Source organism: Colias croceus, chromosome Z (genome assembly GCF_905220415.1).
Source record: "Colias croceus chromosome Z, ilColCroc2.1".
Taxonomy (NCBI): domain Eukaryota; kingdom Metazoa; phylum Arthropoda; class Insecta; order Lepidoptera; family Pieridae; genus Colias; species Colias croceus.
This window is the reverse complement of record NC_059568.1, coordinates 7,474,514-7,493,348: the sequence shown is the minus strand read 5'-3', so window position 1 is coordinate 7,493,348 and position 18,835 is coordinate 7,474,514. Positions and strand designations below refer to the sequence as shown.

Here is an 18,835-nt window from a genome sequence, read left to right as displayed (position 1 = left end):
ATATATTATTTAGATAGAGTGTAACAGAAGAACAGTTAGGTAATAGAGATATTGGATCGAACTTTTATTCTTTTAGAGTACCTACCAAAACATCGTAGGTACTTATAAGTATATAAAATAAAACACGTTTTTTCATAAATCGTTTATTCATCATTATCATCATAAACAATTAACACATCATCCAGAAACTGTGCTGGCGGCATTAAATCTGGTTGATACCTTGCCCAGCTAAGGAACCATATTATGGACATAACGTGACAGCAGCAACCTACAGTTCTTCTTCCTACTAAACAATTACAATAATAGACTGTTATTGCTTCCCTTCCTATGAGAGCACTGTCGACTAAAATATAAGTAAAATAAGTGTTTACGACCTACCGTCACTTTATTTTATATTTTTGTTCACGCGAATTGTAATATGCATTGTCATTGTGTCATCTTAGCGTCTGAGTATTGAACACATCTAACATTAAAATTTTGTGTTGTAATTAATATAAACCTGTGCTAAAGAAAGTAATGTGTACTTAAATTGCTCATTGTTAACATTCAAGTTGAAGGAAATAAACCGAAAGTTTATATGTATGCAGTTTTATCATTTCACAATTTCAATGGGTGTTAACAAAGATATAAAATAAAGTGACGGTAGGTCGTAAACAATAAGTTTTACTACTTCTATGCCTGGATTGAATGCGACCTCTTAAAAGCCATGTAGTACTTGATGTTGACAGTGCTCTCTGTATGTCGCTGTCTGATTCACGGCACACTTCTATAACATATTTGCCATCGTTTCTTATGTGCTCACCATAATAGGACCTTGCTTGCTTAATTTGATATGAACCTAAGGAAACCAACTGCAATGTCATCTTCATGATTTTCAATCCTCAAAGAATCATTTGCAAGTTTCCAGCATGCATCAAATAATATGTGATCAGAGTGAGTGATCTACAAATAAAGAATTAATATTACAATTGGACAAAAGAAAGTGAATATATATAAATCTCGTGTCACAATGTTTGTCCTCAATGGACTCCTAAACCACTTAACCGATTATAATAAAATTCGCACAACTTGTGGAGTTCGATCTAACTTGAGAGATAGGATAGTTTAAACATGTAGGTACCACGGGCGAAGCCGGGGTGGACCGCTAGTATATATATATAAAACAATGTGTGTTTACATTTTTGTTTGATTTCAATAGCTAGTACTAAATACCTTAGATAATATCTACTAATCCACTAACCGTTAGAGGAGCAGCCCACCGTTGTATAATTGATAATATTGCGTTATCTTGTAACAAATGCATACGTATAGCATTGTTACGATTAGTATTAATACCACAGTTGATGCAGTTCATATTAATTGTAAATGAAAAATCGGATGCAAAGTCGGTGTCCAGGTAGGGTAGCAGTAGTGAGTCGTAAAGGCAGGTAATCAAAGTCCGGTGTGCAAGCGTTGGTTGGTAGTAATAACAGAGATCGTCAGTGTCCGTAATACGTAGCGAAAGTCGATAAAGATGAAGAAAATAAGTTAACCACAAGCACAAAGTCGAATGTAACGTAACGAAAAACCTCAATCAAATGTCAAAAGTCAAACGACAAACATGACATTGTAATTAAAATTGAAGCGGCCAGCTACATTTCAGAAATATTCTTACAAAGTGCGGCCGCCATGAGTAAAAATGTATAGAATTACGGATTACCTAAATAAATAGCGTGCTAAAAAGTTAAAAATAAAATATATAACGCAGTCAACTTATATTTCTGATTCATAAAGCATTTGAATTTTGTATAAAACTAAAAATGAAAATAAATATTCATTCGTTTAAATCGATATATCGACTATTTTACTCCTGACAGCACTGACAATCTCTGCTTGATAAGACCGGTAGTCATAGAAATCTAAATAACAATGCCGTTAGTGAACATATTATCTTTTTTTTCAAACATTTGTTTTCCCATAGAATCAGAAGTCAATATTTTACCAAGAATTATTAAAAATAACATAATGAATTTTAAATTTATTATCATTTCTGTAAGGCCTTATTTATGTTAGGCCCAGTTTCGCCATTCTCCTTTCCAGAAACGTGACGTTAATGCAACAAATGTCGAAAGAGATAATTTATTGTGGATTTAATTATTTCTAGAATTAAAATGAATGCAATTATTTCGTTTATTTCCTTGTATATTTCACACAAATATAAATATACATTTACATACTTACCTACTGCTTTTAAAATTATGCACCTACATTTGCCTAGGTTAAGTTAAATTTTCAAATGACTAAGTTGAATTTAGCTTTTACACGAACACATTACACAATATAGTTTTTATCGGCATCTGTATAATTCTAGATATAATATGATATTGCGTAATATTAAGGTTCAATGTTTATATTATGCTAGTATTTTATGTGCTAATCTTTATATCATGTACGAGTATCACAACGCTAAGTTCAAGATCAAAACTACGTGTCATTTAATTATGTCAACGTACTTTGGCGTACATATTAGACTGTAAACAAGGAGCTCCAAACTCTAATATGCCCAGAGTAATCACTTCACTGTCTTTTTGCGTTGCAAATAATTTGGACATGCGTAGGTATTTACTCTGCAAAGTTTTATTCATTTCACATTTGATATGATAATGGCTGAATGGTTTTTATTGATGATGTTTTTGCAAGAGAGTGTAGGTAAGAAAATTATAGAAGGACTGTTACGTTTATCTAGCTTTATAATATGTCATAATGTCGCTAAATCTGATAAAAACAAATATCAGAAATCTGCGCATGGAGTTAGACTGTCACAAACACAAAAAATAAATTAACATTAGGTATTGAACAAAATATAATTAATGTCATATCTGTTATTTTATACAATTATAAAAACGATAAGGTAATCACGACACAGGCACTTTATGACACCGAAGTTCGCTGAAGCATGATAACATCGAAGACCTGTTCTGTTTTTTTTTAATTTTAATTTTAATAATTATAAATCTTTCCAAATAGGTAAATAGACAACATACCGACAAATAATTTTATTAACTACATGAAGATCGCATTACTTCTCAAAAGTGCGTATTTAACAAGAAAAGAATGAACTAATGACATCATTTTTAAAAAGTTATACGAATCAACTCAGGTTATTAATTACAAAAAAAAAAAATCTGATGTTGCAATTCAGTACACATTCTCTTACCACCCTTTGTTTATACTACTTATATATTACAAAAACAAAATAAGCAACAATGTGTCTATAGTAAAATGACGCGATTGTTTATTTAATAAGCGGCTAAAGAATACAATATTGGCTATTGGCTTGGCTAGGTGATTATGGTAAGCAGTCGGATTGAACAGAGATGACACATGTTAACGATTACAGGACCAAATTGTAAACAAAACAATCAATATGATGTTTATAGTCTTCTCAGAAAGGAAAGAAACCCGACTGTTAGACTATTAGATAAGGTCCACTATGTATCCGGGTATCAGTAATAGTACAAAATTCGCACTATATAATATCTTACATTGGTCTCAAACTAAGACACAGTTCGATTTAAATTGGATCTCGTAACAGTGAAAGTTCATTTAAATTCCATGTAGAGTTTTAAAACGGAAATTACAACTTCCCATTACTAAACTAGGTTCTTACGTATTGATTCTCTTTTGTTGGTTTGATAAAACCAAGTTTGGGTATTAATTGTTACGAAAATTCAATGTTACATTATTATAGATTAAGTACATATTAGATCCAATTATTTGAAGTACCTACTACTTGTTTAAAGAAGTTTCAATTCGACAACTATTTTCGTCTCTGATCTTTATTTTATCACAGTAGTTTAACTGCACTAAAATATTAAGCTGAACTGGTTTAAACTTGAATAATGAATATACTGGCCTAATTGTAATCAGTTCAATACAGGAACGACTGGATCGTACAAAGATAAAGTATTGATATTTTAAATTGATTCAAACATTTCCTTATAATAAAATATATATATAACCTCTACATTCTCATCAAAAACTTTAGTAGGTACTTTCTTATTTCAAGAAATCATAAAATCTTCTATTTACAAACAGCATTATTGCATCATTCTAGCATCGACATTCGACAAAGCAAAATGTGTAGAGCATGCAATCATCTAACAACTACCATATCAATCCAACTGATGTTGAGTACTAAATAAACGGTGTTCAATTTATTGCCTACATACGCAATTCGGAGCTAGCTGCCCGTCACTAGTTCGCTGTGACGTATCGCCCGCGACGCAACTACGTATGGATACGCCCACAGACGAGCCCGCGAATCTAATGGATGATCCAATTATCGAATTACAAGAACCAGGGTTGTTACTTGTGTGCAAACGGATATACCGATTGATAGAACGAATCAATAGCACGATACTATATACCCTAGGTATGTATCCAAGACAAGGAAATAATAAAAATATATATTGACCATATACACATTCTAAGTATCGTTACGTTTTCTCCTACTGTAAAATTATATTACTTGAACATCTATGTATTTCCTATGGGTCCTTTGAATAAATCTAAATCTAAATCGAGGAAAAGGTACGCTAACGCAACCTATTATATGATCCCAAGTAGGAAATTACTGATATTTTTTTATTTTCACTATTCTACTTGTTAAGCTAGAAATAGTTGCATCATTCAATATGTTTGCAATAAATTCATTATCAGTATCTCAACTAAAAAACATGAGATAATACAAAGATAATTTTGTATAAAATGAGACAACAAAATTCATATGAAACCAGGTGTACACGTAAATAAAATTTTATAATAATCTAACAACATAATATTATTTAGAGAAATTTAAAACGCAATAAGGCACTACAACTAAAATTTAAGAGGGGGCTCCCTAAATTTTGTGTGAATTTGCATTAATAATCTGAATCAGTCACAAATACCTACAATAAAAATGGAACTTTAGTATATGATTTATTGGGTCTTTTTCTATCCATGTACAAGACAGTTACGTAATTGTAACATTTTCGCTGGATTATTTTTTTATAAAAAAATTATACCTTTTTTAAGGATTATTAAATTTTTTTAAAGATTTACTTGGACTTTATGCCTAAAATAAATTTTAACAGTAAGAAAATATAGTTTACTATCCAATCCCAAGATATTTTTTCTCTAGATAAATTATTACTTTAGTAACAAACGAAATAAGAACTATAACGAATAAGACTTACGAGATTTAGTTTCGAGCTCGAACGCGATCAAAGAGCGCACGCGATATTCAACTTTATTACGGCTGTGTTAGCGTCTAACACCGTAGCGGTCTAACCGGTCTCTCAGTGCCAGAAATTAAGTTAGAGTGCCTGGTCTTAACTCCGCTACTACCATTATCCGATAAAATGTTCTGTAAATAATTTCGAAACCCACAGCTATTTTCTACAACTGAGAGAAATGAAACAATTACCTACGTCCTACACAATGTAAAAAAGACTTTTTTTTTTAATTTAATGGACACTCTTTTTACTATTAGAATATATCTATAGTTAATAAATAATAATATTATAATACTTTAGTTTGTTTGAAAAAATATTTCGGTGTTACAAAGCCCATTTATCGAGGAAGGCTATAGGCTATTAATCATCACGCTAAGACCAAAAGGAGCGGAGCAACGCAGGTAAAAACATTGTTATGTATATATGCTAGCTATTAGCAAGCAATACAGTGAATTAGAAAATGCACGTGAGCTTAAAGTACATATGAACGTTTAAAAAGTATCAACCCTACATGAAAAGTATCACGCGATAGTTCAAGGAGGTCAGTCTTGTTATTACGTTGATCCCCACACTGATACATCGCAGTGTGAATAATTTAACAGTAACATTGGAGAACCTTCAGGATTAACGATCTCAACTAGATCAACAATCTTTACAATAGAGATGTTTCAATAAATGAATGAGATAACAACTGAAAATAGAAGTTATTGTCATGTTTGAAGCATTATTTATGCAGGATTTTTCCATTGCATTCTTTGCCTTTAAAGGAAAACAATTAGTGCATATTTAGACTACTTTTCTTACGTACTGATGTAGACAAAACAACGTAATATGATGAGACGACGCTGACTTCTTCGCAGTATTAATAAAATGCTTCTTGCTTTAAAGTCGTATGGACAAAAAACCTATATTCATGTTTTAAATAATAAATACATCAATAAATACATTTGTCTATATCAGCTATGTTACAATTAACAGATAAAATAGTATGAGCAATATCAATATGCGAGAGAAAATTTTCATCACTTCATGACCAGAGAGAATTTTCTTAAAAACATTTTTTTCATATGATAGTTAAGAAAATGATTGATGTAATCCTATTTGTCATAAGAAAATGTGATAGTAGATGATCGATAAGCATAAGCTATCAAAGTCGGAAATATTTAAGTGATTTGCATTTTTTTTTTTCATGTTATTTTAAAATTTATGCCCTTTTAGCAATGTCGAGGTCATGCATTATAGAGGTTTCAGTGATCGTATTACACAATAATATTCCGTTATGTAACATTACAATTATTATAATCTAGTAATAAGTCTGAAGAATAATTATTGTTATTCTAATTTATTATAAAGCTGATTCATCTTTTATGAGTAACATAATTGCATAGATGGTAATTTTTTTGAATCTGTAAATATTATTAAAGAAAAGTAGTCGAAAAATAACAGTTTTCAAAACGTCTACTTTTTTGGAAGAGATCTCTTCTCTTGTAGCGATAAGGTCATATCAAACACGTGCAAAAAAAACAACACATATATATACATACAATATTGATTTGCTTGAAATATAATTTATTCCACTAATAAATAACTAATACGAGATTCGAGACAGACACGCGTTCGAAAGGTTGCATATTATTAATAATCTGTAAATAACGTTTACTGTATAGAAACGCTTCTTAAAGTAAATAGGTACCTACTTTATTTGTTTTTTTTTTTTAATATTAATCACGGAAACAGAAATAGATCTGTGAACTTTAGAACTATCTAGAACTAGTCATGAGATGGTGACAATCATACGGATATACCGATAGTCTTAATTAAAGACGTTTGTACCAATTGGGTATTTAACCCAAAAATAAATTAAATTAATTAAGTTTTGGAAGTAACTTGATGATTTTCTGACTTGGCATGTCCTTATTAATGAAATACGTACGTTAACAATAGTTTATGGGATGAAAGTTAAATGAGAGTGATGATATTGTTTTACGTCGTACTTATGAAAGTTTAACATAATTAAAATCAATTGCATAAGACCAATTGTGGTCACCAATATCTATAACCATTAATCCAAAATCCACGCATTATTAGGCTCTGTAACCATATTTATTTTCCTCAAAATGATTTTCAAATTTTAAATAGGTTACATAACAATTTAAATAGCTCTACATTAAACTTGTAGATGCGATTGCAGTACAAAACGTAATAATCACAAATTTTGGCTTTTGCTATTTCTACAGAAAACTTGGCACGCGCCACATAGTCTTTATACAACTCTCGGGTATCTTTCAACGACACAATATTTTTAAAGGAAAGAAAAATGTTCGAATAATAATTAACTTCCTTTATAAGTCAATACTTATACAATTATAACAGCTATATACATATATATATATATATATATGGGTCATTATACAAAAATGGGGTAACTCAATGTCACCAGCCAATTTATACAAAGTCTTATTATATTTTAATCAAATAACAATCTATTTTAAAACAATAAAGCGTCCTTTATTTGGTCACTCACTTTCACTTCTTTATTTAAAATACAAATTGATAAAAAAACAAAATTAATACTTAAATAATCAGTACTTTGGCATGTCACAACTCCGAAAACCAACAATCAAGTGACTATTTTATAAACATTATCATTGATTAGAGAAAACTTACTAATTCAGGACAATCTTTGATATACATAGTATTATATAGTATAACTTTCATAACGAAATGTTTAACATTTTATTTAAAAAATAAAAATAAACTTTGTCATCGTTTTTATTGGTCAGTCCGTTGTGTATTTTTTAAATTTGAAATTCTCGCTAAATATCACCAAGTCGAGGTCAAATCCCTGTCTAAATATTAATGTTGGTAATGAAGTTACTTGTGCATCCCATATTTTGATGGCCGTCATAACTGTACCAGCACTAGGGTTGTGTTTGTCCTCTAAATTCGTGCTGTGCCAGTCAACATTTCAGTCCTATGGTGAGTCCTTATTTTATTGTTAAACTGATTTTTATTTTCATTCATACATGGTTAAGTATGATTTGTAAAAATATAGTTTGTTGATATAAGAAATAAGGCAAAAAACATAATTTGTGATTATAATCTCATATTAAGTCCCTTTTTATCAATCCGCTGGCATCAGTCCTATGTCAGATATCGCGCCAGTGGACTGACGCGACCCCATAGTACTGATGATTCTATCGTTTTTGAGAACTTTTATCTTGATTGCTATTGGTATAAGCATTTCTATTTGATATTTAAGTTTAAAACATCATGCGCCACGCTAAAAGAAACTGAATTTGACTAGGGAAGAAACATTTAAAAAAGAGTAGCAAAGAAAAGAGCTATTGAAACAAACTACTAATAATCTTATTTAAAAGATCTTATTTTATTTTAATTATTGATTTTGATGCTTTCAGGGCATAGCTTGTTATATGTATTTATTAGATAAATACGTAAACGTATAATATTGTGAAGTAAAATTACCTCAAAATAACATATAAGTTAATTATTTTAATAACATTATAAAAATGTCAAAAGGCTCTTATGAAAACTCAGATGAGACTTTCATTCAAGCCTTTGGTTAAAAACCATGAACCATTTTATGAAAATTAGTACTTTTAACATAAATAATGTTAGATTTTTAGGGCTCCGTACCTCAAAAGGAAAAAACAGAACCCTTATAGGATCACTTTGTTGTCCGTTTGTCTGTTAAGACGTTTTTTTGAAGCGCGTGGAGGTATCAATTTGAAATTTATATTGAATACTCAACATTAAGAACCCTTGGGGCTGTAAAAAAATTAAACTTATAACGCAACGCAATTAAAAGATACCTACATCCGTTAATACTGCAAATTTCCGCAAAATTAAATATTCGCAAGGGAATAAAAAAATACACAGGATGCTTGCCGTGTATACAGTCTTAAAATATGGTAAAAAGCAACGTCTTATAACGGAGATAAAGGAAAAATTGCTAAAAGTGTAAATTTTAAGTTACAAACATAATAAAAAATAGGTTTGTTAGGAGTCCAACTCGCACTTGGCCGTTTTTTTTGTTTCTATTGTTTGTGAATTACTTGAAATATTAAGTAAAACTAAGTCAAAGTAGTAAATTAAGTAAGAGAGTAAGAATATTCACGTTGCGTTAAATGTCAGAAGGCTGTTTTGAAAATTGAGACATTGTTTTTCCCAGTATCACAATATATTGTCAATTAACATTTTTAAATGTAACTAAGTGATTTTAATACTTAAAAGACATGTGCCATTATTAAAACTGAGAGATTTGTAGTAATTTTCATTGAATTTCTTTAAGAATATTACAAAATTGTGTTTTTTATCAGTACTATGTTAGCCTTGTCAGTCCCCTGGAGGCCAAATCCAGAAAATTTAAAATATCTCACAATCTACTTAAAAAAGTGGCTGGCCCGATTTGGAACAATATATTCATTAGATTAGCTATCACATACACCCTAATTTGTAATAATCTGATATAAAAAATATAGTAAACAAAATACCCTTAAAAGTTACCCCATTTTTGTATAATCACCCATATATATATATATATATATATATATATATATATATATATAGATATCTCCATGGGCACTATGTTGATCAAACGTGCCATATAGTTAGTAATTATTTGATCCGTTTTCACTTGTTGATCCGGTTGGTATTTGTGGATCCATTGCCACACCACCGTCCGTATGTGGATCCGAACGGAGCCACAAGTGTCACCATCAGTCATAATAATAATTACGTGCTTTTTATACAAATCCACCTTATTTGCGTTTGAGCTCTTGTTGATCCGATTCAAATGAGCCAATCAGAGCCCACCGAGCTCAGCCATTGGTCGCTTGCGGCCTTAGCCATTTGAAGGTTTAAACTTTAAAGACATTTATTCCCGTTATAGAAACGTATGTTGCCGTTCGCCTTACATAATTTGTTCGGATCTTCGGGAAGGCAAGATAGCCAGCTCGTCTATTAGGATAGTGGCGATTTTATGTTGAGATTATGATATTTGTATTTATGTTTTTATGTAGCGCTTTGCGGATGAACATACACGTATTATAAAAGTATAATTGTTTTCAATTCATTATTTTAGTGTCGTCGTAGATTTTATTTGTAGAAGTTAAAAAAGGATAGTTAAAGATAGTTTTAATGATTTTATTTTGTAAAATTTGGAGTGGCGCTAATTTATTTTTGTAAGCACTCCCCCATACTTCTATTAGGTGCGGCTTTACTAACGTGTTGTAGATGGTGTGGCGTAATTTATGAGGAATGCAAGAAGTAATATTACGCAGAGATCTAAGAAGTGCTGATAATTTATTTTTTAGGTGGTCGATGTGATAATTCCATTTTAGAGAACTGTCGATTCGCAATTTCTCGTGGGTCTTATGTTCTAATACAACACCGTTAATTTTAAGTGGAGCGTGTGGTGGAATAATTTTGTTATGAGCTTTGAATTTAATATAACATGTTTTAGATATATTTATTTTTAGTAGATTGCATTGAAACCATTTATTTAATTTATTTAAATCATTTTGTGCTTGCGCTATCATGTCATGTATAGAGGGACCACAATAAAACAGACAGGTGTCATCCGCATAAATCTTGTAAATTATTAATATAAATTAAAAAAAGCAATGGGCCTAGAATCGTACCTTGTGGTATGCCACATGTAATTGGTAAGTGAATGCTATCGTGGTTATCTATTTTAACTATTTTTGATCGATTTTTTAAATATGATTTCAGCATATCTAGTGCTTTACAATTAATGTTAATGGATGCTAATTTCTTCATTAAAAGTTCGTGAGAAACGGTATCGAAGGCCTTTTGTAGGTCAATAAACACTCCCAAAACTATATTTTTTGCGTCAATGTTCTGTTTTATTTTAATAATTAGGTCCATATTGATGTACTGAAATAAATTAAATGAGTTTAAATATTTTTCTAATCTCGTGTGTAAAATCTTCTCCAATATTTTTGACAATACTGGCAAAACCGATATTGGCCTATAGTTACCAGGTTCAAATTTTGAGCCATTCTTATAGATAGGAGTTACCTTCGCTATTTTAAAACGTCCGGTCGTTAACGAGTCCGGAAAACGTCCTTGACTTATGGCTTGGTTAAAACAGTCGCTTAAGCCTTAAGGTATGATTTAATTTTTTTTGATTTATTTAATTGCTGTTGTAGTAATACCATCAAGACCTGTACTACAGTTTGAGTTAAGGTTATTTATAATTATATATTTTTACTGGCTTCGGTAGGTCTGAACTTATTAGTGAGATAATTTTTAAAATTTCGTATTTGTATTTAGATATCCTCTCCTCTGAGTTATAAGATGTTGATTCTGGGAAACCAGCAAAAATTACATTTTTTTCGCGGCTCTTTCTGTCCCGTAGTTCCTTGATTAAGTGTTCATTTATATGAAGTTGATTTTTAGACGTAAAACCCGATGGATTGGCTGTCTGATTTATTGATTGAAGATTTAATTCCAGTGATTTTATTTTACTCTCACCCTGGTTGATCTGGGATTCTAATTGAGAAATAGTACTGGTCAAAGATCCGAATATAAGTCGAAATGCAACGGCTTGATAATAGAATGAGACCAATTTTATAATAAATTTAGTGTATTAAAAAATGTATTAAAAATGGGTTGACTGGGAAAATCCTGGACAGGATATTTTTTATTAATTATAAAAAAATCTTTTATTTTCATTTTTTATTAATTGCAGTTTCGAGATAATAAAACAATTTTGTAATAAAAAAGCGCTGACATATTTTTTTTTCATCATCCTATCAAGTGAAAGTAACTGGTACCGACATACCTGTTTATACCTGCCAACCTAGCCGTTTGTCCCGGTAAATATTAGAAAACGACTATGACTGCACATTCTGTAGGTTTCATACTTTAAGTCTATTATAATTTTTTTTTATTATGTTGATACTGCAATTAATTAAAAAAAAATGTTTTTTTTAAGCATACATATTTTTCAAGTAATGTACTAATACGGCTCAACTCCGACCGAATATCCTTCATATCATCTGCAATCTTGTTCTAGCGGTTGTTTCCGTTTTCTGTAAGTAATTTGAGTATCAGTTGGCGTAGACCACTGCTGGTTGAACGTGTTGGCGATCTGCGTACACTCATATTTACTCCGTAATGGATAATTTGTGCAGGAATATGAGTCGAAATTTGTTTGACCTAAATCTAACATTTTAATTATTTTATCAGATTGATATCAGAATAGGGCAAAGGCGAACGCTACACGTCAATAAATATTATGATAATTATCTTGATATTTACTGATGATTCAAGAGGTAGGTTGTTATTTGTAGGATGCGTACTACTTGAGAATTATCACCGTCACTGTATGACGAAAGGTTCGTCCAAATATCTATCTTTTTAGGGTTCCGTATTTTTAGTTCCACAACGTTTTCTATAAGTTTCAATTGAATTACGGTCGACTTCTTCAACTTCCATAAAACTCTTTTTTGCTAGCCCTAATTTCATATCCCCATGTCAATGTCATGCAAGTGCATATAAATGGAACAGATCAACATACGACTTATGATTTGGTATATAAAACGGAGTCAAGAAGTGTTTGAGCATTTCAAAATTTGAACCGTTACGGAAGTCGAGTTCGTCTAGTCTAGGCGGATTTAGTAAAGTATGGAACATTATACCTAACTATAATATGTTTGTGTACGGAGCCAACAAATACTGTAGTGTTTACGAAAAATTAATCTACGTTACTTAATATACAGTTTCGTTTTGTCAGATCAAATAAAGCTGTAATTTTGATAATATAAATGGATCTGATCAACATACGACTTTGGATTTGGTATATAAAACGGAGCCAACAAGTGTTTATGGGTTTCTGAATTTCGGCCGTTACGGAGTCGATTCAGTTCAAGATCTTAGCAATAAAAATGTTGAGCATATCAATTTCTCTATGAATACGTTTGGCAACATCGCCCAAATATTTGCGCCTTTGCCACTCCGGGCAAGATCTATGCAACCGGAGTCGAGTAATATCGGGGAAAAGGTGGAGTCAGGAATGCACGGCAGTCGGGCTGGATCAACTTAGTGCCCAAGTTGGTATTTATATATATATATATATATATATATATATATATATATATTACAGATCCCAATCGCTTTTACAAGTCATTCTTCTAACGGCGCATTTAGACAAAACGAACATAGAGCCTAGAGCTAGAGCATTATTTCGTGATCATAAAGTATAAACGCAAAATTAGTATTCAATGTTGTTCAGTCTTAGAACATTGCATAAAATCTTTTCGAACGCACTAAGAACAACGCAAGAATGCTCTACGCCTGTTTAGGCTGGTTACAGAGCTTGACCGACCATCAGTGCGTACCGTCGATTTTACATAGTGGGGTTAGTATGACCATTCGCTCGTTTGATCTAAATGCACCATGCATGTAATATTAAAATCTATTCAGTTGAATTTTCACGTTAATAAATAAAACTTTACGAAGGCCAAATAAGGTTTTATTAATTTTCAAGTTGTAGAAAACATTTTCATGAATTTCTCAATTATTTTGTCCGTTCGTTAAGATTATTTTCATGTAGTACCGACTTACATTAAAAAAGAATAAGCAAACCAAGGACGGAAAACTAAATAACATATCTTATTTACTTATATAAAACTTACCGTGGAATGCCTCCAGAAGCTGATTAGGGCGTGTATGTCCGAAGCCGGTGCCAAAAGTAGGTAGTCGCGCCATTCGTCGTAGCTGATGTTCAAACTTCCGTCTTGATCCATCCTGCCAACAAATAGATTTAACTTAATAATGCGTTTTTTATTTATGTATATTTTTTATCCGTCACATTAAATTCGAGATATTCGTAAGTAGAAACTTGGACGATTCAAAACGAGAATCAAAATATGACGAAACACGCGGTAAATGTTAAATTTGGGTATTTTGCAGTTTTTAAGTTCGAAGTCGATGAACCTTTTTGATAGGGTTGTCAACAAAAAGGTTATTTATACATTATCTCAAACACAAAAAACGAAGAGTGTTGTTAAAGAAAAAGTTACTTAAAGGTAAAAGGTACTTATTTAAAAATACAGGATACTAAGAGAACATCAAATAAAGTTTGGTATATATCGATATATCTTTTGCTAAAAACAACTATTTTAGAAACAAAAAGGAACATATTATACTTTTTGATGAGCGATTATTTCTTTCGAACTAGACGTGCTTTAAGAAATGACTACTCTTTGATGAAAAATTCAAAAATTAACTTCTGAAAATATCAACCCTCAAAGAGCCATGACAATGAAAATTGAAAAGCCTTTGTTCTAGACAAAAATGAAGTCAAGTATTTCATTATACATAAATTTCAAGTTTGGGTGGAATTTCATGAATAAGTAGTTTGATTTCCAAACAAAAAATGACAAAGACACATTTAAATTCCAAGAAAAAACATGAAACATCAAACATATAATTTTTGGCAACACTTGATGGACAGGATGCTGGACAACAATATGAATAAAGCAATACATTACGATCTTACCATGTAACATGCAAAAGCATTCAACATTAACGCTACATGTATAAACTATAATCTCTAAAGTAGGTTAATCTAATTCTAGGTGAAATCTAGGAAGATTAAACTTCTACATGTTACATGTGCTGAAGGTGAACATCAATTTACAAATGCTGTAGAAGTTGTCTGGACATATTTTTAATAAAACACAAACCATTAAGTACAGAAATTCTTCATAAATGTATTGATTAGTAATTCGTGAACACATCAAGGAAATGACCTAATTAAAAACAACACTGGCTAAATCACTCGTACTTCTTGTACTTTGATTAGTAATTGACACAACAAAACAAATATATCCATTGTCTTTTATGTTATTATGTACATCATTTATTAGCGAAGCTGTTCTCTACGTGATTTTTTCACTTACCACTTTAAAATTGGCCAAACAGCTCTTCTGAAACATTTTATTTGTCTTATGGTTAGATTTATGTCTGCTTTAGGGATGTTTCAAGAGTAAAGGATCTGATTTTTGTAATGAATTCCTATTAACAATAATATGTGAATTATTGATATGTATTATGAATTATAAATGGTATGTAACATACTACAATCTAGCCATATCTATACAGTTAGAATTCAGTACTATTATACAACCTAATTTATTTCTGAGTAGCAACAAAACTGTACAAAATGAAAATAGCCTATAACTATATACCACACTTTTAATTATGTTCATAGCCTAAATGAGTATGCAATGCTTACCTCTTGAGCAGGTTTGTTGCCTCGCTTCGCCCAATTGCAATTCCCAAATCAGCAAATGCCGATATGAGCTCCTCCAGATCAACTTTTCCTGTAATCAAAACACAGTCAATTATATCATACATTACATTGCATAACTCAATAAATCAAAGTTATTAAATAAGGAAATACAGAATATATTATATCAACATACCGTCTTTATTCTTATCAAGATGAGAGAACTGAAGCTTAAGATTTTTCTCATGTTCCCGTACATAATGAATAAATTCTGACAGAGTGACATCACCCGCGTCTTTTCCTGTTTGTGCCAAAAACTTCTGTAAAATAAAATGGATTTTTGTTGAATATAATATGAGGATTCATAATAATTGTTTTTAAAGTTTTTGCAAAAAGTAGTAGTTTTAATTGTAAATAGCCAATTTATTAAGCATAATTTTTATTCAGTTCGCTTCTAGGAATGGATTGTGAACATACAATTTACAAAGAATATATACTGTTTATTGCTTTATGTACTGTAAAATATCATTTTACCGTCACTTATATAACTGTTATGTACTCTTGTTACATAAGAGACATTGAATAAGATTGAAGAGCTACACTGTTCTTGCTTCAATTATGATAATAATCCATAATATGATTAACGTTCAATGGAAATATTATTTGCCCAGAAACGCACCAACAGTAGCAATAACCATATTATATAATGCAAACAAGAAAACCAATTGAATACAGGATACATTAATTGAACACAGTACATTTACATGACATTAAAGTTATTAATAATTAACATTAATATTCTAAGCTCTACATTTCAATAAAAATTTCATCCTATCATTCTTAACAACCCCATCCCCTTTGTGAGATGTGGGGCAGATACCATCTACATATAATCTATTTTTTTTAATGGTCAAGTTAGTGATCTATATCTTCTGTATCCTAGTATTGGACCAAAACATTTTTTTTTTTGCTAGGCACCACATGGAAGTAAACCCTGGGCTTTTCATATCTACTCTCACACATTCACCACTATACCAAGAATGCAGTCAATATTATTAGTTAGGTATTAGCTATGTCCACACTGTGCCTTTTTTCGTTCATCAAGGGCATGCGTCACAGCGCAGTCAACAGCGCAAGCAACGCATGCCCTTGACGCATGCTTTATTGACAGTTGAAAGCACAGCGCGCGCTGCGAAAGACGTTTCCCGCGTCTGGTGGATTTCTGTGCCACAAAGTGTTCAACAACAAGATGGTGTAACCAATTTCAAAAGTCTATCAAATTTTTTTTCAGATACCTATATGTGTAAAATTTTTAAAAAGAATAGGTATCTTTATCTTCTCCTAGTTCTCTCATAATCACATTACTTCGATTATTGTAATAGCCTCGTATCCAAAACTTTCACTTGGTTCTTTTTTTTCTAGAATTTCTTATGACCAAGAAAGCAGCACATACCTATTCCACTAAGTAAAATGTTGTCCTTGCACATGTTTCCACAAGCTTATAAACTAAGAATAAACTAAATGACTAGGTATATTGGCGTTGCATTCTTTAACGCATTCAATATTGAAAGCGACAAACGAAAGTTGAAGATGAAAGTGCATAGTGTAGACATAGCTATTGCATAATAACTAGTACCTATCTTTTATTTATTATATACATACATGTTTGATTTATTTTTAAACTATTTATGTTTCTATTGATAAAATTCTGACAGATCAAGATAATATTGTGATGTATGGAACAGATACATACATTACATAAATGTTTTTAAAATTCTAATTTGCGATTTCCGTATTTCACTTATATCAGTACTCTTACTACATAAAAACAGATCCTTAAAAGTATGTACTTTTGATTTAAAAAGTTTTAAAAAGAACATCAAAACTTTTAGTTTATTCAAATTTCTTTAGACAAAAGGTTGTATGAAATACGTTCGTCATCATAGATTTACATGACGACATTCTAAATTTGAGTTTATAACAAATGCGTGATTCACTCGTGATATAAACCATACGGTGAAAATACCGTTAAAATTTTATAGATGTTTTAAATTCTAACCTCTGCGTAACTTCGATTGATGTGTGGAGCCAATTCCTTGAGGGCTACAGAAAGATCGTGAATGTCGATCTTGCCATTCCCATCTGCGTCAAGTTTAGAAAACAATTTTTCCAGTCTTTCTTCGTCTTCTTTTGGCAATTCTTCCAATTCCAACGGTGGATGACACTGCACCATGGTGTCTGTAGTTAGCGTAAGTACTACTTTTGAGGGAACGAGATAATGACTCTATGTACGAACTCGTGCGGGCATACATAACTTTAACCTAACTAAAATAGTGGCTTGTAAAAAATCATTTTAATTGATTCTACTCGTTTTCCATCCGAGAGAAATTTTGACAGCTGCCGTCGGCGACAACTTGCGGATGCGGACTAATATCTTAGTGTGAGTAAAGTGGCATAGACAGCTTTTACCATATTCACACATAGACATTTTACAATACGGCAGTGCGCTGAATTTTCTAGGCCATGAACAATCTGCAAGGCTGTAGTGCCATCTGTGAGCAGTTTCTTGTACTCATGTGACATGTCCTTTTCTGCAAATACCATAGACGCGAAATACAATAGATAACAAAAATCATTTTTGTGTGTTTTAATATTTTAATGTAATAAATGATCATATTTGCACATATTTTAGCGTGTAATTTAAAAGTTCTTACTGATATAAGAATTGGTGATTAAGACATCTGTTATTTAAAATCACCTAGAAAACGTGAAATGGAATGTTTTATGTTATATACCTGAATAATTGCCATATATAAGAAAAATAAAATAAATTAAGGCGGTAAATTTAAACTCTATTTTAAAATAGTTTCTACAACGGTGGAACAAGGGTGTACCCTTAGAGTATAATATATCCCACCAAAAACATTTTCATGTAAAATGTTGCCAAGACGAGCCCATATGACTCGCACTGTCAAAAAGTTATCAGATCTCATGTAGAGCCAAGCTTCTAACACTACACGCCCTAACTCTACAAGGCCTAACTTCACAAGCTCTACACCTTAGTCAAAATATGTGGCTACCGTGCCCCCAGATTACAATAGTATAGAGCGAGTGTATTGCACAAATTGCATAGTGCGCATCGTAGGCAGATGAGCTATAGATACTATATAGATGTGTGTGTGACAAATAGGGATGGGTAGGTATCAATTGCGTGTTGAACTATCGATAAGTTATGTAAATAAATATGTATCATAAGTAAATTTTATGTTCAATAAATTATTAAAGGAAAAATATA

The 18,835-nt window shown here is 31.4% G+C and overlaps 1 protein-coding gene across 2 annotated transcripts in view; it reads right to left on the bottom strand.

Moving 5' to 3' along the window:
• LOC123705475 (calcium-binding mitochondrial carrier protein SCaMC-2) overlaps positions 1-17,988 on the bottom strand; it is a 33,959-nt gene extending 15,971 nt beyond the window's left edge. The window contains exons 1-5 of one of the 2 annotated variants that reach the window (XM_045654257.1): positions 17,600-17,988; positions 15,737-15,860; positions 15,547-15,634; positions 15,212-15,238; positions 13,943-14,054 (exon numbers count right to left, since the gene is read on the bottom strand). In XM_045654257.1, coding sequence (XP_045510213.1) covers positions 13,943-14,054; positions 15,212-15,238; positions 15,547-15,634; positions 15,737-15,860; positions 17,600-17,773 — 525 coding nt within the window. In that variant the 5' untranslated portion in view covers positions 17,774-17,988. The remainder of the gene's footprint in view (positions 1-13,942; positions 14,055-15,211; positions 15,239-15,546; positions 15,635-15,736; positions 15,861-17,599) is intronic. The other variant, XM_045654258.1, reaches the window with a different exon arrangement.
• Positions 17,989-18,835: the final 847 nt, after the last annotated feature.